The sequence below is a fragment of the Musa acuminata genome, chromosome BXJ3-6 (genome assembly GCF_036884655.1).
Source record: "Musa acuminata AAA Group cultivar baxijiao chromosome BXJ3-6, Cavendish_Baxijiao_AAA, whole genome shotgun sequence".
Lineage (NCBI taxonomy): Eukaryota > Viridiplantae > Streptophyta > Magnoliopsida > Zingiberales > Musaceae > Musa > Musa acuminata.
The window spans coordinates 36,488,641-36,513,619 of NC_088354.1; the positions used below are offsets into that span (position 1 = coordinate 36,488,641).

The 24,979-nt window shown below is 38.3% G+C and overlaps 4 protein-coding genes across 4 annotated transcripts; 3 read left to right on the top strand and 1 right to left on the bottom strand.

The window, feature by feature from the left end:
• Positions 1-1,877: 1,877 nt before the first annotated feature.
• On the bottom strand, positions 1,878-2,597 carry LOC103989408 (dof zinc finger protein 1-like). Its single transcript, XM_065156813.1, has one exon. The coding sequence runs from the start codon at positions 2,595-2,597 to the stop codon at positions 1,878-1,880; it is 720 nt and encodes a 239-aa protein (XP_065012885.1).
• Positions 2,598-3,417: 820 nt separating this feature from the next.
• LOC103989849 (SH3 domain-containing protein 3-like) lies at positions 3,418-11,986 on the top strand. Its single transcript, XM_018827869.2, has 10 exons — positions 3,418-3,912; positions 4,838-4,960; positions 5,307-5,376; positions 5,515-5,663; positions 6,205-6,306; positions 6,388-6,585; positions 6,681-6,743; positions 6,828-6,917; positions 6,992-7,066; positions 11,689-11,986. Exons 1-10 carry the CDS (start codon positions 3,853-3,855, stop codon positions 11,809-11,811), a joined length of 1,053 nt encoding a protein of 350 aa, XP_018683414.2. The 5' UTR covers positions 3,418-3,852; the 3' UTR covers positions 11,812-11,986.
• A 657-nt stretch (positions 11,987-12,643) lies between these two features.
• On the top strand, positions 12,644-19,817 carry LOC103989409 (protein TPX2). Its single transcript, XM_009408239.3, has 23 exons — positions 12,644-13,019; positions 13,387-13,469; positions 13,570-13,634; positions 13,774-13,837; positions 13,963-14,015; positions 14,140-14,231; positions 14,322-14,580; positions 14,665-14,767; positions 14,847-14,945; positions 15,055-15,150; positions 16,578-16,754; positions 16,833-16,895; positions 16,970-17,053; positions 17,142-17,218; positions 17,309-17,387; positions 17,466-17,597; positions 17,834-17,920; positions 18,003-18,122; positions 18,228-18,394; positions 18,491-18,599; positions 19,032-19,091; positions 19,194-19,288; positions 19,361-19,817. The coding sequence occupies exons 1-23, from the start codon at positions 12,854-12,856 to the stop codon at positions 19,446-19,448; spliced, it is 2,418 nt and encodes an 805-aa protein (XP_009406514.2). The 5' UTR covers positions 12,644-12,853; the 3' UTR covers positions 19,449-19,817.
• Positions 19,818-20,199: 382 nt separating this feature from the next.
• On the top strand, positions 20,200-24,937 carry LOC135640566 (pentatricopeptide repeat-containing protein At1g06140, mitochondrial-like). The gene is made up of 3 exons (XM_065155133.1): positions 20,200-23,216; positions 23,328-23,364; positions 23,484-24,937. The coding sequence occupies exon 1, from the start codon at positions 20,295-20,297 to the stop codon at positions 23,004-23,006; it is 2,712 nt and encodes a 903-aa protein (XP_065011205.1). The 5' UTR covers positions 20,200-20,294; the 3' UTR covers positions 23,007-23,216; positions 23,328-23,364; positions 23,484-24,937.
• Positions 24,938-24,979: the final 42 nt, after the last annotated feature.

Below are 24,979 nucleotides of genomic sequence, written 5' to 3' on the forward strand. Positions count from 1 at the left end.
TGATCGAACACAGTCAGTCATCTAGCATCAGGTACGATTCATGACTCCGAAATATAGCAACTATTAAACCAGGTTGGGGGAATGTTTTGGGTCCCCACCCACCCACCAAGGGCTGTCGAGGACTCCTCCTCACCTACTTTCAAAGGAAGCAAAAAAGACTCCCTTCACCACTTACACTTTTCGAGGGACTATGAACACTTATCAGATCCTCATAAAGTAATCTGAGTCTCTTAATCCATAAAAAAAAATAGATTATTGATATATGAAAAACCTCATTGAAGGCTGGCTTACTACACCGATCTCGATCTTGCTTTGTTTGCAGACTGACTATACGAGGAAACTGAGCACCAATTCTTCCTTTCTTTTTCCCTTTAAATACAATATCTGGAACAAGATACACATTTCTAAGCAAAAACAGGTTCTTCATGAGTTATACTGTTCCTGTGACAATTTTTCTTCTATAGCTTCAGAGGAATCCTCACATAAATTTCATGGCAGATTCTATTCTTTCCAATACATCTGACTTTGCAAAGGATATAATAAAGAGAAATCATTTATAATATCTCAAGAGCATTAACATTTCTTATTGTTGTTTCAGTCAAGTTCTTGAAAGTTGCGCGAGCATTATCCTCCATGAATATACACCATTCACTCTCTGTCCACAACCTTTGCTCTCTCTGTCTTTTTGCGCCCTTCCGGCACATTCAATTGCCAGTTTCTCATCTCCTTCTCGGTTGCAGCTTTAGTACTACCATCCGTCATCAATGAACTTGCAATACGGTGGATGAACTGACCCCCATGCATGTGGTATGATTGCAGGCCACAATCTAACTGGAAAAAAGCTGCTCATGCTATGCAGTATAAGATAGTCCTTGCCACCGTCCAAGTAAAACTAGTCATAATATTTCCTATTCCTCTTGTGGTTGTGTCTCTTAGCATGCACTTCTATTCCCCACCTAATGCATTGATGTAAAGAAAATTGTATTCAAACCATATTTGTATTATTTGTGGAAAAGCAAAAGCATGGAATAATAATTCCCCTTCTCTGTGACGGAGGAATAAAAAAGAATCAAGAACATAAAGCCATGTTTCTTGCAAGGTTATCCAACACTAACACTTACAAGCAGTATCTATGATCGAAGTGTCATGTCCACAAGGAATATATCTGGTTAGAATAATAAAGGTATGATGACAACTTCCGACAATGATTTCTAGTTCACATCGTCTTTAACCACTGTATAGTATCTTATATAGCCTTCTCCTGCAAGCAACTATTGAGTTGGTCAAATTAGTCTTCGATTACACGTCATAAGCACTCATCCTTGCACCTAACCCAACGAAGTGGAATGATTAAACAAGCAAGGAAGGCAATTGGCAGTGGATCCTATCACTCATCTGCTTCTTTTTCTTGTGTGGTTTCATGAATCACTCTTACTCGGCTTCCACCTTACATCAGAATTCGCATGCTTTCACTGTCCTTTGTTTTGTGTGCATGGCCATCCCATCACAACATTCCACGTACCATGTCCAAAAGTTCATGCAGAAGTTAGCTGACAAGAGGCAATCTTTCAGAGAAAGCAGCTCCTTTGGACGCACCAAAAGGAAAGAGATCGATGATTGAAGAAGAAGAAGAAGTAGGCATGCATTCACTATATGCTCTCTCATCTCTCACAGAGAGAAGCCGGTACCATGCGTTAAGATCGAAAGCTTGATTAGAATCACTTACAAAGATTTAAGGACCATGTCTTCTGGTCTCTTCTGGCTTTTTTGTTGGTACATTCTCCATCTTTCAGCTGCGTGTATGGGTTATCGTTGTCGAGATAAAGGACTACAGTTGGAATGGTCGGCTTAGGTATTGAAAGCAATCCAAGGTTTCCTCACATGGAAGATGAGGATGGAGGAGGGTGAGGGGCGCCTGACATGTTCGACATCCTGCTGTTGTTGTGATAGTTCTGATTGCTTTCTTCGGTTGTAGCAGCGGCATCTGCCGCAACAATGGCGGGAGCTGCAGTGGCAAACGCGGGAGCATTCATTTGCTGTTGGAACATGAACAGGTTTCGGTGCAGAGCCAGAGTCAAGCGGGGTTGCTGCACCAGCTGCTGCAAGAGATTGAATCCCGACGGCGTCGTCGCAGGATTCGACGGGCCAAAGTCGCCGTCCAAGCCGCCGGAATTGAAGGCCGGAAGAGCGGGCTCATCTCCCAAAATACCTCCCCACCCGGCTGCTCTCGCTCCGCCGCCGTAGAGTAACGGCGGCGGCATGGCAGCACGGTCCGGGTTGGTGCTGGTACCAACCGCAACGGCTGCCATCTGGTCGACCATCGCTTGCGCTTGAGGAAGCTTCAGGGATGGCGATGACGACGACGACGCCGATGATTTGAGCTTGCTCTTCTTGGAGCTACCGCCTTCGGGGACGTTGCGGAGGGTGCCGCCGTGCGTCCAGTGGCGCTTGCAGGTCCTGCAGTAGTACCTCGGCTGCGAAGTGTTGTAGTTGTTGAAGTAGCAGAACTTGGTGTCGCTGGAACCGCACCTCGCGCACGGCACTAGCGGCGGCTGCTGCGAGCGTTGCCTTTTCTGTAGCTGCTGCTGCTGCTCCATTAATCCTCGAAAACACTCTCTCTTCTAGCTATCAAATGGAAGGCACAAAGAGACAGCAGAAGATGGGGGGGGGACGGAAGTTTTCGCGACTACTTATAGAGGCTGATGGTGGTGGGGAGGAGCGGCTCCAAGTGGGGATTCATGGCTGGGGCTCTGCATGCGGATGCTGTTGGTTGGCATGAGCAGGCAGGGTTTCTTCTTCTGGGAGACTGCCTCAACGTGTCCGACCTCTATCAACCGAGAATTAACCCAAACAAACGTAGGTAATGAATTCACTGTGTGTGCAAGGCCGAGCATCAGCTATCAGTTGCTGAGAAGACATGGCAACAGGAGGAGGAGGAGGAAGTGGTGGTGGAAGGAAGGGGTGGGAGGAAAAGGGGAAAGGGAGATGGTGGTGAGCTGTTGGGAAAAGGTGGCAAAGGAAGCAGTTGTGGGAGGTGAGGAGGATGCGGGTGTGTGGAAGGAGACAAAATTAAGCCCACTCGAGAGAGAGAGAGAGAGAGAGAGCTAATCCTGTGTGTTCTCTCTCTCTCTCTCTCTCTCTCTCTCTCTCTCATATATATATATATATATATATATATATATATATATATATATATATAGCATGAGCATTATGTATAAAATTTATAGTCGATTCAAATTGAACTGAATTTTAGGTTAGATTAAGTTTGAAATTATTAGATATTATGGAAATATTAGTATTTCTAAATTAAGATATATATTGTTTATAGATGTCGATCCATATTTGATCTAAACTATAAATACTATCGCCAATGCTTCTAATACTTGCAAGCTTACACAAAAATTATTTATTATTAATTTATCATATGCATTGAGAAGTTCGCCTGTCTCGATGAAAGCAGGCAACAGGGGATCCCTATCCTATAATAGTGGGCCCCTTTGCTCTTTGGTCCATAACTGGCCTGCGGTAGTTGGGGGCCCACCGCTTGTTTCTGTGATTTCGGATGAGCTGAATCGGCCACTTGTCGTGGAATCAATTGACCAACTACTGGGACCCATGCGGGGAAGAATCCAATTCAAGTGTCACGCGGCCGAGATCCGTCCGAAGATTCCATGAAACCATTTCACGGCGTACGCGGCGACTCCACAGGAGACCGTTCCTGTTCTCGCCCTGTCATCTGTCTCCGGGATTCTAATCTTTCCAAATCCTCCTGTTTCCAAGCAGCGATTTTTGTGGTTAAACCCGTATTAAGTCGAGGCGTTGCCTTGAGGGTTTTCGATTGGGAGGGGGGCAATGGAGTTGCTGAAGAGACAAGCAAGCAAGTGGAGGGATCAGGTCGCCAAGCAGCAGCAGGTAAATGATCCATTACGTTTCCATTTTCTTGATTCTAGAAAGCGTTTCAGATCTGATGATTCACATGGAATGGATAGGGGGAGGAAATGCGCTCTTTCCTCTCCCCATTCGCCCTCCAGTGCATGAGTACCTGAAATGGGATTGAAAAGATGCGCCTTTTCTTGTGTGTGTTTAGAAATTAATGACTTTGGTTGCGTTTGTCATTGCAAAAGTATGCATGTGGAATACATTCGTGAATGCCTTGGGAGATGAGGATGATGAAGTTCCGGTTAACACCACGCAATACGTTCTCCAGTTGGATGAAGAAGGCATTAAACGCAACATGTTCTGGCGAAATCAAGTCTTCAGTCGTACTTGCGATTTGCAGTGTTATGTACGTGTTGCAGGAAAGCTGAAGAAATCCGTACGGAAGGGTGCATTTAACACAATTTTAGAGTGTGTTCGAGTGTTTCTTTTATATATCAAGAGATCCTCACTTTTTGACTCATTTTTCTTCTCAGAATGGCAATTTGTGCCTCCTGTTTTCAACAAAACTTAAAGCCATGGCAACATATATTTTGGACCATTGATTTACCAAATGAAACCTTAAGTCCATCCTTGCAGCAGATCACATGATTACACAATAAAATCATCACTGCATATCGAGTTTTACTTACTTCAATGCTTGGGGTTAATCATTAAGTATATTTCCTTTATATGTTCCATTGATGTTCCAAAAAGTTCTGTCCATTTAGAATCATAACTATTTCATGCAAATTCCAAAGATGGTGAATTCCAAGATGTGTATATGAACACTGGTGATCTATTGACATGCTTTAAATTTGAACTTTTTAGATAGTACTGTACTCAGTTACAGAGTTTGCTGTATTTTATGTTCACGTTAATCCTGTGAAGTTTCTCATATTTCCATCTTAATTAACTTCAGGTAGTGATAAAGCAGTTTAGGGCACTTGGTTATCAGAGTTCTGATGCAATGGTTGTAGATGAAATCGAATCGCATCAACATCGGCAAATAGAGACATTATGTAAATCTACTCGTGCAGGAAGGGTAACAAATAATGTGGCTTTTCTATGTTGCTTCTCATCAATTTTCTCTCAGAATTTATTGTCTGTCCCATTGCTTGCATTTTGCCAAAATTTCACACAGTGTACCTTGAATTAATCATTGTTATTTTCTTATAAAGTCTATTCCTTATGAAGTCGATCATTATTATTTATTATAAAGTTTCATGCAGTGTATGTGAATCTATGAAATTGCTACAAAAGCAATTCCCTTCCATAGATTACCAGTTTCATTCACAGATTCATATCTGAAGATTGTAAAGGTGGTGGGCTATGTGAAATATAATATGACATACTGAGTTTATGGTCTTACTGGTCTTTTCTGATTTCAGGATTTGCAAAAGGACATTATCCGAGCTGCTGAAGCCTTTGCAACCGTAGGGCACAAACATGTTGAGATAGGTGATTCTGTAATGCCATTTTTTCTCATTAACACAATTTTCATCTGGAAATTTATCATTGTAATTGTTTGTTCGGTTTATGAACTGCAGAAACAATGTTGTATAGTTGCAATTATATCATTTTTTTTTTCTCAATAAGGGACAACACTGTCTGAGGATTGTTACAAATATGGAGGAGAGAACCAAGCTAGCGAGACAATTCTAGCCAAAGCAGCAGCTTTATATGGTGGTGCACTAAAAGATGTTGAGAAAGAGCATGAAGATTTCAACACATTTTTATCTTCACAGGTTTATACATAATTTTGTGTACTTGTGCTCACAAAACAACCTTATAGATCTTACTGTGGCAATTCCATTTATGAGATTCCTTTATATCTAAGAAGTCACTTCCTTAAGTATTACTCATTGTCCATGATGGTCACTACTGTTGACACTGATCTTTTCCATTTATCTTTTTTCTTGTCTTGACTAGCACTATCATTCCATCTGAGATATGGAAGCTAATATTTCACTAGCTATTTCTTTTCCATTCTCCCTTCATTATTATCTTTTTCTCCAAACAATTTATCCCTGTCAACATTCACAAAATATATGCAAGTTAATCAGCTATCTGTCCCTTTTCTTATACATGCATTGGTGAATTAGATCTATAAAATCTGATCCATGCAAAAATTTTTTCCATTGCATGTACTAGTGTTTGGAACTTTTTAATGATCTTTTGTTAAATCCTTCACACATGGAATTGATCTTTCTTTACTGTGAACAGTGTATTATGTGATCTTGCCTCTAAAATTTACTTTTCTCTGTGAATTAATCTTTCTTGTCTCAGATTATGGACCCATTGAGAACAATGGTTACTGATGGCACTCTGGAAAATGCACGAAATCTTGCTCAACAGTACAACCGCGTGAGACATGAAGCTGAGACCCTGGTAAAATTTGTCTGTTTTACATACTACATTTATTGACTTAATTGATTGCCATGGCTTCCTTTGACACCAAATCTTAAGCAGGCAGCAGAAGTTTTAAAAAGGCAATCTCGAGTAAGAGGAACTTCCATTCTTGAAAACACTGCAAAAGTTCAATCATCTGAAGCTAAAATGTATGAACTCAAAGCAAACATGACACTGCTAGGAAAGGAAGCTGCCACTGTTCTAGTTGCTGTTGAATCACAACAACAAAGACAGTCAACTCAGCGCCTTGCTAGTTTGGTATGAACATGTGGATCCCTCTCTTTAGGTTACCAATTGGGGAACATTCTTTACCCCTTTTTTTCTTCTTCTTCTTATCATGAATTTTGTTGAAGGTGGAGGCAGAAAAATTGTTCCATTTAAGACTAGCTGCTATACTTGATGAAGTTGAAGCTGAGGTATCCTTATTTATTGCACATTGTAGACTGAAATATCCATTTTATGGGAGATTAAACTGTAATCCTGCCTAAAAATTTGTCCAGATGATCACTGAAAAGCAGAGAAAAGTGTCTGCTCTTCCTTCTGCTCCAGTCCATAAATGCTCTGAGAAAACCTTATACTTTCTTGCTGAGGTAAGTTAAATAGAAGATTGGTGGGGATCTTTTGGAAGATAAAATTTCTATTCATAAAATGGAACATGTTTCAGGCTATCTATCAGTTCAGTGCCACTTCTGAGAAGGAGCTGAGTTTGGAAGTTGGTGACTATGTTGTTGTTCGACAGGTTAGTTTTTTAATGTCAACTTTTGAAGCTGAGATTTCTCTGGAAATATAAAATTATGTGTAATTCAAACTATATGCTCAATGGACTGTGTGCCAGCAGCTTGTCAAAAAATAATTCCTAGCTTCTAGGAAGATGGGATTGGATCTAAAGCATGCAAAAGATGTTAGTCACACAAAACTGGCTTTAGACCAGATTGTTGTCCAATAGACCTCTATATCACAATGCAATTGTCACTTAGAAGGGGCAGTGAATTAAAAGGAAAGTGCATTTTAGAGAGGAATACCCAAAAATATATTTATTTTTGTTCTATTTTGATTTTTAAACCATATAGATTTCTGATGGTTCAAACTAAAACCAGAGAACTATTTCACAGATTAGATCACAAAAGTTTTGAATTTTTAATATTGAAATATTAGAGCATTTCAACATTTTATTTTCCTTTTCAATTATGTTTTAACTTTACTTTGCTGCTTGGTTAGTTGAAAGACGATAAGTCAAATTACTTTACAATATGATCGTAGGAGAGATAATACTGGTTAAATACTGAGATGAAAATTTTGATCGTTCATGCACCAGGGATGATACTTTACCTTAAGATGGTGTTTACGTGCTTCCAAATCCTTAAACGTTATCACTTAATGATTATTTTAATGTTTATCAGTTGTCTTATTGAAATCCATATATCTTACTTTTTTACTTCAATAGTTGAAGGCATAATTTCATCCTCGTGCAGAGAAATGAACACATATCCTTTTATTAAGGTAGTTATTATAATTATCCAATTAATAAAATAAATTTTAAGGTTTTTAAAATAATATCAGCATTTTTTTATAACAATAATAATGTCATAAAATCCTAACTATTTGGAATTTTTGGGTTAGTTATATAGATCTTTTATCACCATTAATATATATAAAGTCATATTTTTATTTAAGTTAAAAGTATTAAATATTTATTTATCATCATTCGATTCTCATGTTGTATAATGTAACACAAAAATTTCTCGTCCATGCTTTTTTTTGGGTCTTTACTGACTTGTTATCTTGGCACATTCGAGTCTGATAAAGTGCACAGCATCATGAAGACTTCACATTATAATCAACTGATTGTTCCAAAATATGCAGTGATTGTCTTTGATTATTTATGATTTGTTTTACTGTAGAACTGTTGCGCATTTAGCAAAACAATCATAAGATAAGCCCATGGTCATATAATTCTATGGAAATTTGTCTAATGAGTATTGAAATAACTTTTGTTGTACAACAATTTCTTGCATCAGCAGAACGTTGGAGGTCTAATGTATTCCAAACAAAGCTTCTAAGGTTAAAGTACATATTTGTGTTGCATTCTACTAGTCTTATTTGATCATATTTCTCGAGCTTAATATGGAACTGCACATTCATATACTTTGGAAATCTGGAAACATTTTTTTTAGATCTCTAAAATTCAAGAACTATTTTTTTGGGTATACATGAAAGTTCTATTTCCTAAGATTTTGTCTATGTGGTAATTACTAGATTTGATATCTCTAGAACTCATATGAAATGTAATGGACATTGATATTTAGTTGTTCCTTGGTATAACATAGTGATGTTTTGAGCTTAATGAATACTCCATGAAGTGGCTTGTTTTGTATCAATTTTATTATCGATAAGGATGATTAGTAAGTATCCTTGGATGTAATTGATTTTCAAGTGCCTAAAATATGTTTCATATCTTTGTTTGATAATTATATAACATCATCTAAATAAAGTTAATATGATATTATTGTTTTGTTTATTGCTTTTAATTTGTGTTTATGCTTGAATCTTTTGTAGTTATAAATTGATGCCAAAGCTAAAAGATGCTTGGATGAATTTATCTTATCATCTCTATGATAATTAAATTATTTCCATAATAGTTAAACGAAATATTGTAACTCTACATAAGCTTTGAGAAGTGGGGCTTGAAATTATTAAAAAAATATTGAAGAATAATTGTATGTATTGTGGGAGGTTTAGTATATGTTAGTATATATGCTTACCAAAATTCTATTACAAGGATTATGAAAAAGTTATGGACATGTAAAATCATGGAAAAAATGCTATACACACTTGAATTTCTAAAAAGTTTTTTTTTAAATGTTAATTTATAGATACTAAATTATCTTGGAAATGTAGGAGCCTTTTGATTATATGTAATGGAATTAGTCTTTATATGTTCATTGGAATTTTTATATTGACATTTGCCAATGTATGTCAATTATTATATGAAACATGAAATGAATTACACATTTATTCTTTTCATAAATACCATCATAAAAATTGTTATGATTATATAATTTATCATAATACCTTAGTAAACATATAATAAAAGGCCTATTATACCATTGAGATGACAAGTTAGTATGTAATTAGATCCCAACCTTTGTGATAAGTGATCACTTGAAGGAGGTTCAATATGATATAGCAAATTTATTAATTTGTCAATAAGTATATTAAAAAATATAAAAAAAATATTAGTTCATGAATGAATTTTGAACTTCAAACTCTGTTCAGTAATTGTTTATTATCTACGTGTAGAGGGTATAGAACAGATATATGGGGTGGTATTTTGTACAAGATGTGACTCTATATATGTTCTTGCTATAAGTGTTTTTTCATATAAAAGTATATATATATAATAATATTACGGAATTGGGTAGTCCGTTTAAGCTCTTATGAATAATAAGATTTTACATACACCCATTAATGTACAATCTTATGATTAATTATCTATACTATATGTGTAATAGTATAAGTCTGATCTAAAATAATAGTAGTTTAAGATTTGGTTCACTCTATTCTTTCATATAAAAGATATTTACACTGTGAAATTTAAACTTTACAAAATTACTATACTGATCATATAATATATGCATTGAGCAACACTTAACTATTTTTTCTTTATTAATTTATTAATTTAAAATTTTTAATTTTTATGGGAAATGTTGGAATTATTTTTTAAATGTCAAATTTTAATTAATTGGATGGTTATATAACTACTTTAATAAAATGATATGTCTTTTGAGATAATACCCTTTCAAATTAATACTTTTAGGCAAGGTTCGCAATACCGTATCGTACCGGAGTTTCGACCTAGGCTCGGTACCGGTACGGTACGGTATACCGCTTGGTACACCCAGGTGTACTGAGCGGTATATTCAGGCATGCCGAGCACTGTATGTACCGCCCGTACCGTAACATATGGTCCGCGTACCGAAAGCCTGTCGGACCGGTACGTACCGCTCGTACCGGGCGGTACGGACCGGTACTGCAAACCATGCTTTTAGGGCTCTATATAGAGTCATAAAACAACCTCAATTGATTTCTTGAGAGATAAATAAAGATCATATTTGTTAAAATCGAATCAAAAAGCAATCTAGCCAAGCCTTGGATTACTAGATCATGGTTGAACATAGGTCAATAACTGCACCATATGTTTAATCTAAAAATATTAAAAAATATATAAAATAATTATTTAGCTATAAAATGTTTTCCAATACCAAACACCAAACAATGGTTGACTTCCTACAACGAGAACTATTTTTCCTTTACTAAGAATAGGAATAAATAAATAATGGGATTTTGCCAGGATGCTTTATGTTAGAATTGATGCTTTAGAGTTAAGAGATTTTGGCAGGAACACTCTCTTAAATTGAGTGATAATCTTTCATTTACATTCTGTGATCTTGATCATGTTTTGTATACTTTTCAGCCAAAGATAATAATGAAAACATTCTCTTTTCTCATTGTCTAAACAAAAACAAATCAGATCTAAAGTACATATTGTGAAGATTTAAATGCTTACATACTATGCTTTATTTCCAGGTTTTATCCTGAAATGCTATTTCAAACTGTAATCCACCAGTCTTTTATTTCGGACAATTTTTGTTTCCTACCTTCACATCCAAGTCGGACTAACCTCTTTCACTTCTCCATCAATTATGATGCATCAGCTTTGGAAATACTACCACAGAAAACCATGGGTCATGGAGGTCTCTATTGCACCAATTAAGAAAATATATGGATAGTGCTCAAATCATTACTTGAATAAAGCTACAAGTACATCTTATATGCATTTGATGAGATTCTGACATGCATTGCTGGTTCTAAAACAACAGTTCCACCAATGACATCTCAGATTAAGCTTTGACTTCTTTTGTTCTCTTCATTCCTGATATGAGATCTTAAATTTATGTAGATCTTTAGCATAGATGGATCTTTACATCATGTGCTTTTACCCTTGAAAGCTCAGAAAGTTGATACTGGGAAGGATGGATAGGTGCATTGTTCCAAATAAGTTCAGTTCACCTCCAAACACAGAATGGGTTTACAAAACTCATCAACATACTGAATGTGACAGGCTCGAATCCTTACTGATACCAAACATTGTGATTGTATGAGACCTGTGTAAAGACCTCCATTGTTCTCGTAGACACCACATCCTCTTCTCTGATGCATCTTCACCAACTCCTTGGCTTTTTCTTTCCCATTGTTTACTTGTTCTAGTTGTGATATCTTGAACTCATCACTGACTCTGCAATTTGCACTGTGTCGACAGCATCATTTGTACTTACTGGTCTTTTGTGTTCATCAAATCAGGTCTCGCCATCAGGGTGGTCTGAAGGGGAATGTAGAGGCAAGGCAGGGTGGTTTCCATCAGCATATGTGGAGAAAAGCGATGACATCCCCCCCAACAGAAGTCTTAGCTTAATTGCATCGTAGAAATTTAGTTAAGCGCGATGGCTTGCACATTATTTAGGAGATGTGTTTATCTATTCTTTTATGTATCAATCCACATTCAAGTCCTTTATATTGAAACTTCTATTCTTTGAATTGGTATCTTCAGCTGTGTCTTCCTTGAAGAACTGATGTAATGTTTGGTTGATAATGAGGTAGAAGATGCAGGCAAGACATGAAATTGATTGATCAAACTGCTGTAAGGTCTGTAAAAATATCTTCGGATTGAACTGTTGCTCTGAATCATTTTTCTTACTCTCTTTATTCTTTGTGAAATATCTTTAGTTTCAGATCTATCTACGATCCATCACCTTCTGATGAACTTCTAAGCATGGATTTGCTCGCTTGTGCTTAACTTAGAATGTTTAGTCTCACAGATCTATCGACAATCCATCACTCTATTCTTGCCGTTTTGTTCAACGATGTCGTTAAGATTCACGCGCTTGCGGACGGCTGGACTTCCATGCGTAATCTCCGCTCATCAAGCCGCACAAATTTTGAAGTACACGCACGAGACCTTCATGTGGTCGTTGTGATTCGCGTCGGAATAGGATCGACGGCGTGGATCTATTCCGGTGGTAACTGGGGTTGGGGTTCCTCTCCTGCCACGTGGTAGGCATCCCCTGGCTGTTTTGGGTTGGGGGTATCGTTCTTAATGGGTCGGGCTCAGCCGCAAGAATCGGATTCGGGTCCACTCACACAAACCCACGAACCACCTTCCTCCGGAGGATAGCCGTTGCTCAGGCTGGGCCACCGACGTCACCGGTTCAAATTCTCGACCGTTGCAATTCCTAACGTTACCTTTCTCCTCTCGTAAACGAACACCTAGAGAGAGAGAGAGAGAGAGAGAGAGAGAGAGTAAACCCGACCATCCCCTTCCGTCCCTCCTTCTTCTTCCCTTCCTCCTCCGATTCTTCTTTTTTGAGGCGTTTACATCCCAATATGACCCAAATTTGGCTTCTTGCCGGTCGCTTCTGATATTTGCGAAAAGGGAAAAGAGCGAAAGGAGGTATTTTGGAAGGTAACGATGGCGTCTGGCGATGCCGGCGGCGGAGGCGTGGACGTCCTACTGATGGACGAGGCATACGAGTTCAGCGCACCGAGGTTCTTTGATTTCATCAACGGGGAGACCGACGAGTACATCAAGAGGGCTGAGCTCTGGTTCGAGACCTCTCTCAGCTACGCTCCTTCTCGTAAGTTCCTTCGATCTGGATTTGTCCTTGTTGATTCCGTCGTAGTGTTTTGTTATGAATAAGAATTCTGACAGTTTCTTAATGTCGTTAATGGTTCGGTTAGGGTTTTGTTTGCTGGTATTAGGTGTTGACGATGAGTTTAGGGTTTTGTCTCGAATTGTCGTGGTTTGAACTGGAATTTGGGGCTTTAAGCGTGTTTCTGTTAAGTATCGAATCACGGTTTTTTGGTTCGAAAATTTACATCTTTCCCGTCGGTATAATGTGGGGATCAAAGGGTTCTCTTCTGTGTATTTTTTTCCCTTTTCTGGAGGTTTTTATATCTTTGAGTCGAAATTAGGGCTTAAACATGTTTCTTTGCGTGCTTTAGCTTTCGTGCCAAGGATCAAGGAGGGTAGATCTATCCAAATCGACAGTCTCTGTGATTTTGGAAACGTTGAAAAAGAACAAAAGGTGACCTTTTGTTCCTGCTTTTGTTGTATTTTGTCGAGCGTAAAGGTGCCCTTTTAGATAATTTGTTCACTGTCTACTCGTTTGTCTCAATTAATATCAGGTTGAGGTATCATCCAAAGATAGCCATCAAACGGATCCAGCACCTGAAGTAGATAACACAGCAAGGTTGAAAATTCGTCACTCTAGTAGACTTCCTTGCTTTCGATGCTGATAAATAAATTCTGCTTCTCCTCTCCATTGACTCCCAAAATATGCTAACTGGCTGAGACTTGAACTGGAACTTTTCTTCTACTCATGCATTCAGAAATTATCAGCACAAGCTTGCAACTGACATGGAGGTCAAAGCCAAAAAAGACAACGAAATAGAGGTCAGAAATAATATTCTTGAGCTCCTAAGTTCAAAAAAAAATATCTGGTTTATTAATAACCATTCTCTTCATTTGTTCACTTCACTTAGTCCTCAAGTTTTAAAGGGTTTTATCTGTTTGTCCAGGTTTCTGAAGTTGAGTGTTGCCAGACTAATATTGTTCCTCAGCAGGAGACAAGGTTTTCTCTTCAGAGACTTGTCGATTCTACTTGTCCTCACTCACCTACGCACTCACTCGATGCATAACCGAACTGATTTAATTTTCGCTATTTAATCTTTTGATTGCTGTTTGCCATGTAACAGTTCAACATCCGTGGCAATAACTGGTACTCTGAGCCACAAAGAAGTTCCTTTGGAGCTCCCTATTGCTCTTTCAGGTGGTGCTCTGGCAGCAGGTATGATCAATTAGATACATGGGAACATTGTGCTGCCAGTAATTTGGTTAAATTACTCACATTGATTATCTTACTTGACTGAATTGACAGCATCAGCAGCTTTCACAGACATAGCACAGGCAAGTTACACGAAAGCGATGCCACCCAGCATCGTGAACAACAATGAAATAGTTGAAGCTTGCACTCCTAGAACACAGAGAAGTCCAGTGAAAGGAGTAACACCAAGTAGTGCAAAGACTTTAGCCGCTAAAAGAATTGCAAATCTGATTAGACAGCCATCGACTCTAAAGCAAAAATCCAAGTCGCCTACCCAATTTTTAAAAAGCACCAAAAGAAAGAATGTAATTAAGTAAGTGTGTTGTGTTGACAATGATATCGTTTAGAAGATATTCAGATCATGGATCCCTGTAACCGTCATATTTGTTTATCCTAGGTGCCCTAGTAATATTGCTGCAAAGAATTCCATGGGTAATGACATTGCACAAGAAAATCAAGCTGTGAAAAGGCAAAAACTGCATGATGGAAGATTTAGACAGGTTATCTTGGTACTATCTTTATGTAATTTTCGCTTTAATTTATTTTGATACACATTTCCTTTGACATGACTATCTGCAGATACACAATGTTAAAAATGGAGTGCTATATCACAAGTCAAGATTAGGTTTAACTGGTGGCACTGATATGTTAACAAATGTAGAGAAATCACTCCGTAAGGTATAAATGGCATTTCTTAATTAAAGCTAGTAATTTGCGAACTGTTTGTAACCTGTGATATAGCAACTGCTTTTTGCTCTTAACCTGGGTTACATGCGTGCTGAAACAGGAAGTTTCACCATATGTATCTGCTGCAGAGATGGTTAATAAGTTTCAGTCTAGGACTAGAGACTTGGATATTTTTCAGAATAGATCACTTTCACATGTAAGTTACAGAATCCAAGAATTTTCTTTCATTGTTAAGTGTGAACTTGCACTACCTATATTTTACAAGCAAATGAGCTTCTGCAACTATAGGCTTAATGAAGTACATTAATTTATTCTTCTTTAAAATGAGACATTTATGAGTTTCATAGCAGAATTGAAATGACATACATAGTGATTGTTTGAATCAGCTCGAGCTTAGTTTGAGCTTCAACATGGGTATATTGTTTGTCAGTTACTTTGCTTGAAAACCTGGAAAATAGTTTCTAAAGAACTTTGAGTAGATCAAAGGGCTTGTATATATTTATATTTACACTATGTTATATGGTAGACACGTGACTTTCTAGTAGTGGGTGTGAGCACTAGATGGAACTTGACTGTGTTGTATGTGCAGATCGTACAAAATATGATCTTACTAGGTATGTAGATCTGGTTGTTGCCTATTAAAGTCTCTAGGAATCTGCTATAACATCCTTGGCCACGTAAATCTAAGATTGATATAGAGTCTTCTACAATATCTTTCAATAAAAAATTTGATGCATCATTATGGTTTATTTAGAGAAAACCTTCAGAGTAAAAAAATTGTGTTGATATCAAGACCAAATAGAGAAAATTACAGTAGATAAGTTACACAATGGTCATGCCAAAGTATGCAGTTTCGAATAATACCGCCCGTACCAGGCGGTACTTACCGGTCCGTCAGCTGACCAGTACACGGACCGCCCGTTACCGGACGGTATATATATATATACCGAGCGGTATACCGAACGGTATATCGCTCGATATACTGTATCGTACCGTACCGAGCGAATGTCGAAATGTCGGTATGGTACGATATTTCAAACCTTGGTTCATGCCAATGATAGTTTAGAATTGTAGGCAAGCTTTATAATCCCAATTAATAAGCTCGCCAAGTTGATATCTCTATAATTGGCAACTTTCTTTTACTGGTCAAATAAGGTCCTATGATCATAACTTGCTTGAATAAATTAGTCTCTATTTTGTAACTATGTTTAACTATCTTCTGAACTTCAATAGACCTTGCTTCTATTTACATAGTTCTTGATCCATACTGTTCATGCCAGTGATAATTTATAATTGTAGGCAAGCTTTATAATCTCAATTAATAAGCTTGCCAAGTTGATATCTCTATAATTGGCAACTTTCTTTTACTGGTTAAATAAGGTTCTATGGTCATAACTTGCTTGAATAAATTAGTCTCTATTTTGTAACTATGTTTAACAATCTTCTGAACTTCAATAGACCTTGCTTCTATTTACATAGTTCTTGATCCATACTTCTGAGTGTTTTACTTGTTGATGTCTTGCAAGTTCTTTTGCTTTTTGCTTCTAATTTCTGATTAAATCTGATAGTTGCACACTGTTATGAAGCTTAGCTCTCCATTTTCTCATACAATATGTCATTCAGAGTGATACAGCTTCAGCGGTACATAGAAGGTCTAAACTTACCTTGACGCGGCCAAAGGATCCAGAACTAGGAACAGCCCACCGGGCTCGTGCAGTGCGGATAAAGAGCTCTGCTGAACTAGAAGAAGAGATGCTGTCAAAGATCCCAAAGTTCAAAGCTCGACCTTTGAATAAGAAGGTTTCCTGTTTTCCTCAAGAAACTTAATTTTTAGTCATAAGCTTCAAACTTGTACTTAGGTTTTCTTTCGTTTTGAAGATTCTTGAAGCCCCTACATTCCCTGCATTGCCCAGAAGTATTCCACAACCACCTGTTTTTCAGGTAGGATTTCTTGAATTACAATTAGCTGTGGAGGAATTAACAGTCATGATTTACTCTTTTATCAACTTGCCTAGGAGTTTCGTCTCAAGACAATGGAAAGAGCAAATCAACATGCTGAAACATCATTAGCTGTCTCCTCGCTGGATGGTGTGGTTCAGGTAGATCTCTTCGTTTCTTCTTTGTTATTTGTTGATGGTGTTACTTGTATAGTGTTACTTGATGTAAATAAATGTCACAATATGGCAGAATCAGGTCAAGCCCATACGACTTACTGAGCCAAGACCTCCTCATCTTGAAACATCATTCAGAGCTCGACCTTCGAAGTATGTGAATCTCTTGCCTTATATAGTTCATCCAAACATCTCTCTTTTTTATATTGCACTGCAAGCTCACAGGATTGTCTGAATTTACAGGAATAAAAGTTCTCAGGAATCCGAGTTGGAGGAACTTGAAAAGATACCAAAGTTTAAGGCTAGACCTCTTAACAAGAAGGTTAGTCATCTGTTGTACCATGATTTTTGCCTTTTTCTTATTTATAGATTGATGTGTTTACCAATATAACATATCCAGATTCTTGAGAGCAAAAGGGAAATAGGCATGTTTTGTAATCCAAAGCCCCAGAAAACTATTCCTCAGGAATTTCACTTTGCAACAGAAGATAGGCTGGGTCCTCCTGCAACAGTCGTGGAGATCTTTGATAAGGTGGACATCAGAATGATTTTTAGTATTTATCATGTAGAGGGCAAGCCTTGACACCACCACAATTGGTGTGAGTTTAGGATTTGAATTCACGAAAACAGTCTCTCTGCTTGCAAGTAGGCTGTTCAGTGACCCTCCCAGACCCCACATTAGCAGGAGCCTTGGGTCACCCCTCTTATTTTGGTTGAGTTGAAGTTAGTGTAAGCTAATTACTGACACATGTTCTGGCATTTTTTTAGCTTTCACTGCATTCTGAATCTTCTAATCATGAGAAGAAAGAAGTTCCCAGAATCACTATACCAAATCCTTTTCATCTTCATACTGAGGTGTGTGAACACTGTTTGCTAATGCTGGTTTTCCATTTTTTAGTAATAAAGGAAGATTCTTATGATGTCACCCTTCTTACAGGAGCGAGGACTTGAGAAAGAGAGTCAACTTGCAGAACAGCTTTTGCAGAAAGAGTTGGAAGAAGAGTGGGCTAGGATTCCAAAGGCAACCCCCTATCCATATGCCATTGATTATCCAGTGGTGAGGAGCATTATTATTCATGCATTTAACTTTTTACTCATGTGATGACAACTAAATGCCATGCCTCCACGTTTTCATACATTTAACTTTTTCATGTATATGCAGATACCACCCAAACCTGAGCCAAAGCAGTGCACAAAGCCTGAAGCCTTCCAATTAGAGAGCCTGGTAAGGCATGAAGAAGAGATGCTGAGAAAGTTGGAAGAGAAAGAAAGAACGGAAAGAGAGGAGGCACAACAAAGAATCTTTAGAGCACAAGCCATAAATAATTTGTAAGTACCAGCACCCTATTCTCAATGTTGATAAGTTCTTAATTTTTTTCTCTTTATTTGTAGAAATACTGAAAGTATGTTGTGATGTTATGGCAGTGACCATTTATCACTTCCAGAAAGAGAGAGAAAGCCTCTCACTGAAATCCAGAAGTTTGTATTGCATGTGGATCATAGATCTGTACAGAGAACGGAGTTTGATAGAAAGGTTTGCACGATCTACTGAAAATTAATATCATCAATATCTATGTTTTATGCATCTCTTTGTGCGTGTCTGATTATTTTTACCCCACTAATAACTAACCTAGTCTATGTTGACTCACTCCCTTCCATCTCAATTCCAAGTACTACTTTTTCTTACTGTTTCTTGACTTAGTTGTGCATCACACTCTATATTGTCCACTTCCATCTGCGTCAGTCTAAAAATATTTCCTTCTCTTCATTGTTCACCTACTGACAAATGGATGTGAGACTATAGAAACCTAGAGAATGTAAAAGAGAACAAGTTTCAAATGCTGGAACCTACAAAAATGAAGTTATTTCTGCTTCTGTCACCTGTTTTTATGTCAGATTGCAGAAACCTTAAAGTAACATATTTTATGTTAAACCTCACCCAGAAATATGTTGATACACATTGCAGATTAAGGAGAAAGAATTGAGATGTAAGAGATTAAGAGAGGAGCAGGAATCTGCAAAGATGGTGATCACTGAACTTATTTTGCAACTTGTACTTCTTCATATCACATTACAGGTTGGTTATAATGGTAGAATTTCTTCTTGTTTAAATTTTGTACTGATATAGATTGAAGAAGAGAAGGCAGTGAAGCAGATGAGGAGGACAATGGTGCCTCACGCAAGGCCTCTTCCAAAATTCAACAATCCATTCATCCCTCAAAAGTGAGCAATGAAGCAATTAGCCAAACTCAGGTTTTTTTTCCTCTTTCTGTTTACTGACTAGAATATATACAGATCAATGAAGCAAGGAACAAAGCCAAAGTCACCAGATTTGCATGTGAACCACCGAGTCGAGAGGCGACGTGCACTTCATATGCGATGATGAGTTCTGCAGCTGCTCAAGACCGAATGAACCAGAGCAGCACAGTGTGCAACATGTTTATGTTGAAAGGAAGAAAATTCACAATCTGAATGTGGACAACAATATGGCAAGTTGTTTGTATTATATCATCAAATCCTTTTGATGTGGGTCAGTTCAACTTGTTTGTATTCTACGTAGCAGTGTAGTCTGGAGGCCAACACTCCAAAACCTGACCACGTCTATGTTGTTCAAAGCCATAAATATTGAACTCTCAAAAATGAATCTAAGCTTTATGTATCATGGAGACTGCACTTTACATGAGATGATTTAACCAGTCCATTTGTACAGTATGCAACACTTTTGAGTTGTAAGGAAGAGAATTCATAATCTGAATATGGACCTATGTAGCAAGTTTGTATTCTCTGTCATCAAATCCTTTTGATGTGGATCACAACTCTTCCCTCATTTAAGTTGTTCAAAGCCATAAATATCAACTTGCAAAAATGAATCCAAGCTTTGTTAGCATCAAGATTGCTACTTATTGCAGGTTAAATATTAATCAAGCAATGGTACCAAAATAGTAGTAGTGACATATTTGGTGAATGCTTATTACTGCTTTCAAATATGGATGTGATAAATACAAGGCAAATTTTTATTCGAAGAAAAATAAAAAATGAGATCGAATTGATGCAGTCAAAATTTTGTTATTGCTATTATGTATATATATATATAGTTGATGGAGTAAACTATTATGGGGTGATGTGGGGTCAGATTCACAATGGACGGCTGTGATCAGCGTCAACACTAAGGCGCATTTGGGTAAAGCAGTAGAGATATATTTGGTGTATATAGAGAAACGCTGAAGCCATGAGTGGATGCTCTCGTGCTCAGTACACGCTCGCCTCGGGACTCGGAGCCCTCGCTCATGCAGGAGATCACTGCGGCCTTCTCTCCCTCTTCTTTCACTCCTCCAGAGCGCAGCCCGTGAGGCCGGACCGGCCAATCTACCTCGCCCTCCTCAAGGCTGCGGCCGCTGTCTCCTCCCGTTACACGGCCCTTTCCCTCCACGCCCACATCGCCAAGTCGGGCTACCAACGCGATGTCGTCGTCGCCACCGCATTGGTCCATGCGTTCTCCAGGTGCTCCGATTCCGCAACTGCTCGTAGGTTGTTCGACGAAATGCCGGAGAGAGACGCAGCGGCATGGAACGCGATGCTCTCTGGCTGCGCTCGTAACGGGGATGCACAGCAAGCGCTGTCTATGGCCTGTGAAATGGCGTCCTGCGGTGTGAGGCCCAATACGGTCACGCTCTCTGTTTTGCTTCAGGTTTGTGGTGGTGTTGAAGACAAGAGGCTCGGGCAATCTGTACATGCTTATGCTGTTCGGCATCTTCAACTTGTGGACACCTTCTTGGGTAATTCTCTTGTTGTATACTATAACAGGGCTGGCGATTCTCATATCTCGGAGAGAATATTTGAGAGGATGTTGCGAAGAGATATCGTGTCATGGAATGCCATGATAACAGGGCGAGCTCAATGTGGTTTTCGTTGGAGAGCTTTGGAATTGTTTAATTTGATGAGGGAGGAGCACCATCCGGATCTTTTCAGCTTAGAGACAGTCCTACAAGTATGTGCACAAATTGGGGAAGACGCCATTGATGATGGGCAGGCTACCCATGGGCTTTTGGTTAAGTTGGGATTTCAAATGGAGGTTTATGAGCAAAATTCTCTGCTTCTATTTTATTGCAAATGTGGAATGATGGAATCTGCCCAATCCATTTTTGATAAGATGGAAGCAAGAAATATTGTCTCTTGGAATATTCTAATTAATGGTTATGTTCAGATGAGGTGCCTTGATAAAGTTCTTAATTTGGTTAGGTGCATGAGCTTTAGTGAGCTAGGAGTTAGTTCTGATCTCTTGGTGAGCAGTCTGCAAGCTGTTAGTCTATTAGGAGGAGGCAGAAAGCATATCTTGTGCATACATTGCATTGTTATGGTGATGGGATTTCATTCTGATACTTACGTCAGTAGTTCGCTTATTTCTGCATATGGTGACAATGGAGAAATTGATTTAGCTCACAAAAGCTTCGAGCATCTAGTATCTAAAACAAGAAATGACACTGTCTGCTGGAATGCATTGCTTTCTGTATACGTTCGTAATATGTGTTTCTTAGAAGCACTTGAACATCTCAGAAGTATGCATGTCAACGCATGTAGTTTAGATGCTGTCACTATCGTAAACATGCTTTCTGTTTGTACTGGGACACTAAATTTGAGATCAGGCAAGGTTATTCATGGATTTATGCTCAGAAATAAACATGATCACAATGTTTTTGCTATCACAGCATTGCTAGAACACTATGCTAAATGTGGTGCTGTAACTGAAGCTTGTTACTTGTTCCTGGAGATTCCAGTTCGGAATAGAGTAACATGGAACACGATGGTTCACTGCTGTGTCCATAATGGCTTTCCTAGGACATCAGTGAAGCTTTTCTATCTTATGCAAGAGCAGGATGGTTTTATGCCAGATGCAACATCCGTTGTGGGAGTTATAAAGGCAATTGCTCAGAGAGGATATGAAGAAGAAAAAAACTACATTCACAAATATGTAACTGAAAGAGGTTTTACTGATAATGAGTTTGTTGCTAATTCACTTATTGCAATGCATGCAAGATTCCATGATTTTGACAAGGCAATCAGTGTCTTTGAAAGAACTAGCAAACTCAGCACAGTTACATGGAATACTATGATATCAGGGTATTCCAACTATGGTCTAGCAAACAAGGCTATGCCAGTTTACCATCTCATGAAGTTACAGAATGTTGCACCAGACTTGGTTACATTTTTATGTCTCCTTCGTGCCTGTACAACTTTATGTTCTTTGAATTGCTTAATGCAGATCCACACAGTTATATGCAAAGCTGGTTATGAATCTGACATGTTCGTTGGGACTTCCCTAGTATATGGATATGCAAAATGTGGTGATTTAAGCATGGCCCGGTTGATCTTTGATGGATTGGAATCTAAATCAACAGTATCATGGAATTCCATGATTCAGGGTTATGGTGTGCATGGAAATGCAGAGGCAGTTCATGAACTCTTCTCTGAGATGCAGCAATCTGGCAAAGTTCCTACTGTAGTTACTTTTCTCAATATTATATCAGCTTGTAGCCATGTGGGAGATGTAGAGAAGGGGAAGCACTATTACGATCTTATGACACTTGTCCACTCAGTCATACCAAACAGGGAGCTCCTTTCCTCCCTTGCTGACCTCCTTGGCCGTAGTGGAAGGCTTAAGGAGGCACATGAAGTGTTGGAGAAAGGCCCCTTTGATCCAGGATTGGATGCTTGGGGTGCACTATTAGGAGCTTGTCGGATTCAAGGTAACTTAGAAATAGGAATGATAGCAGCTAACAATGTACTTGAATTGGATCCCATCCACCATGGATACAATTTGCTTTTGTCAAACATGCATGCGGAGGCTGGAAGATGGATTGTTGCATCTAAGATCAGAAAAAGAGTTGACAAAACAGGGCTCAACAAAGCTTCTGGCTGGAGCATGGTTGAGGGTTTTTTGTGATTATGGATACCAGCCTTGTGAGATTGCATTTTAAACTGGATAGAGATTCTCTATTGTAGAAGCAACAAGTTGCATTTCAGAGTGAATGATTCTATATTAAAATTAAAAGGAAATGGAATGAAATATATGTGATGTTCATGCGGCATCGTGGCTTATGAAAATTGAAGAATTTCCTACTGTATACAGCAAGCATTTCCTCAAATTGAAGAGGTATGTGATTCTCTAGTACTCTAATTGCTCACTTGGTCCATTTTCCAGTTCAATCCCTTCTTGTTTTTCCTATGAACTTCTGCTTGTAACTTCTATATTCCTTCCTATCAGTGATGATCAATGTGGATCAAGAATGCAAGAAGTACAGGTATCAAAACCTTTTCCATTCGATGAAAAGATACAGCTGATATTAATGTTTAAAAAGTTTACATTTATATTGATAATTGTTTTGCAACTGCAATTAAGGTGTATTTATTTTTATCATAGGGGCTATCACATTTGTGACCTATTATTAATATGTTTCCAACTAAGGGTTATAGTGTCATGGAATGCTATGATTCCGGGTCTGTTCAATGCAGTTTTGGTTGGAGAGATTTGTAATCGATGTAATTTGTTGACGGAGGACCACCTTCTGGGCCTTGTCACCCTCAAGGAAACACCATCAACATATATGAAATCTGGGGATGAGTCGTTGATGATGGACAGGCTATCCATGTGCATTCGGTTAATTTGGGATTTCAAATGGATTTTTATGTTGGAAATTTCTCTGCTTCGCTTGTATTGCAAATGTTTTATGATGAAGTATGGTGAATCCATTTGAAAGTTATTTATGCAAGAGCAGAAGATGCCACATCCACTGGGATTGCTTAGTGAGGCTATGAGGGTGAAAGAAACTACATTCACAAAATTTTAGTCGAAAGAGATTTCACTTATGATGAGTTTGCTGCTAATTTTCTTATAGCAGTGTAATCAAGATTCCGATTTTGTTGAGGCAATTGATCTATATGAAAGAACTGGCAAAACTCGGGATGGCTGCATAGTATATATACTATGATATCAGAGTATTCCAATTATGGCCCAGTAAACAAGGCTATCTCAGTTTGCCATCTCATAATGTTTGGCACCTGTCTTGGTTACACTATTGTCTTTGTGACTCTATACAGCTTTAGGTTCATCGAGTGCTTAATGCATACTCACATGATTATGTGCAGATCTGATATGAAGCTGACATGTTCTTGTGACTTCCATGATACATGGGTTGCAATATATGATTTGTTTTAAGCTGACATGTCTTTGTGGATCCTTGTCTCTGGCATATTTCTATTCAGACATCTTCATCAACTAAAGTTCAGATCTGCAAGGATGCGTCAAAGTGGAACCTCATCAGGACTTTGAGCTTAACTTATATTACTAACACCGATCCTTTTATGGACATACTGATATTGAAATAACAAGAATCTCTTGGTACTCCAAATTCTTCTCTTGCTAGTGATCGACAGGAGCTGGTGAGCTATCCAAATAAGTATAGTTGATGACTCAATGCTATGGTTCTGCTTCTCCTCCATCTTGTGTGGCTTTCAGGCTTTGGCCTACTGTCCGAAAATGCAAGAGAAAGACATTTGGCATTAGATTTTTCCTTTGTCTCATGATGTGCAATATTTTCCAGGCTAGTGTTCCATTTCTGGAGGATGTATATTACAACACTTCAATGACATGGCTGTCCCAATAAACTCCAAAGAATCCAGAGTCAACAGAAAGGTTGCATCAGAAGGCTTTTACCATACTCCCTTGTCATACTGATTTAATTCCGAAGGCTTTTAAAATTGTCCCATAAAAGAATGTTTTGCTTGTTGATCTGGAAATGCTTACACTTTAAGCATATTACTATTTTCCAACGATATGTTATCCGACTCTTGATGAAGTGCACCTTCTTGCGTTGACTTTTCTGGTCTCTGTCAGCATGATGCCACCCATAGCTTATT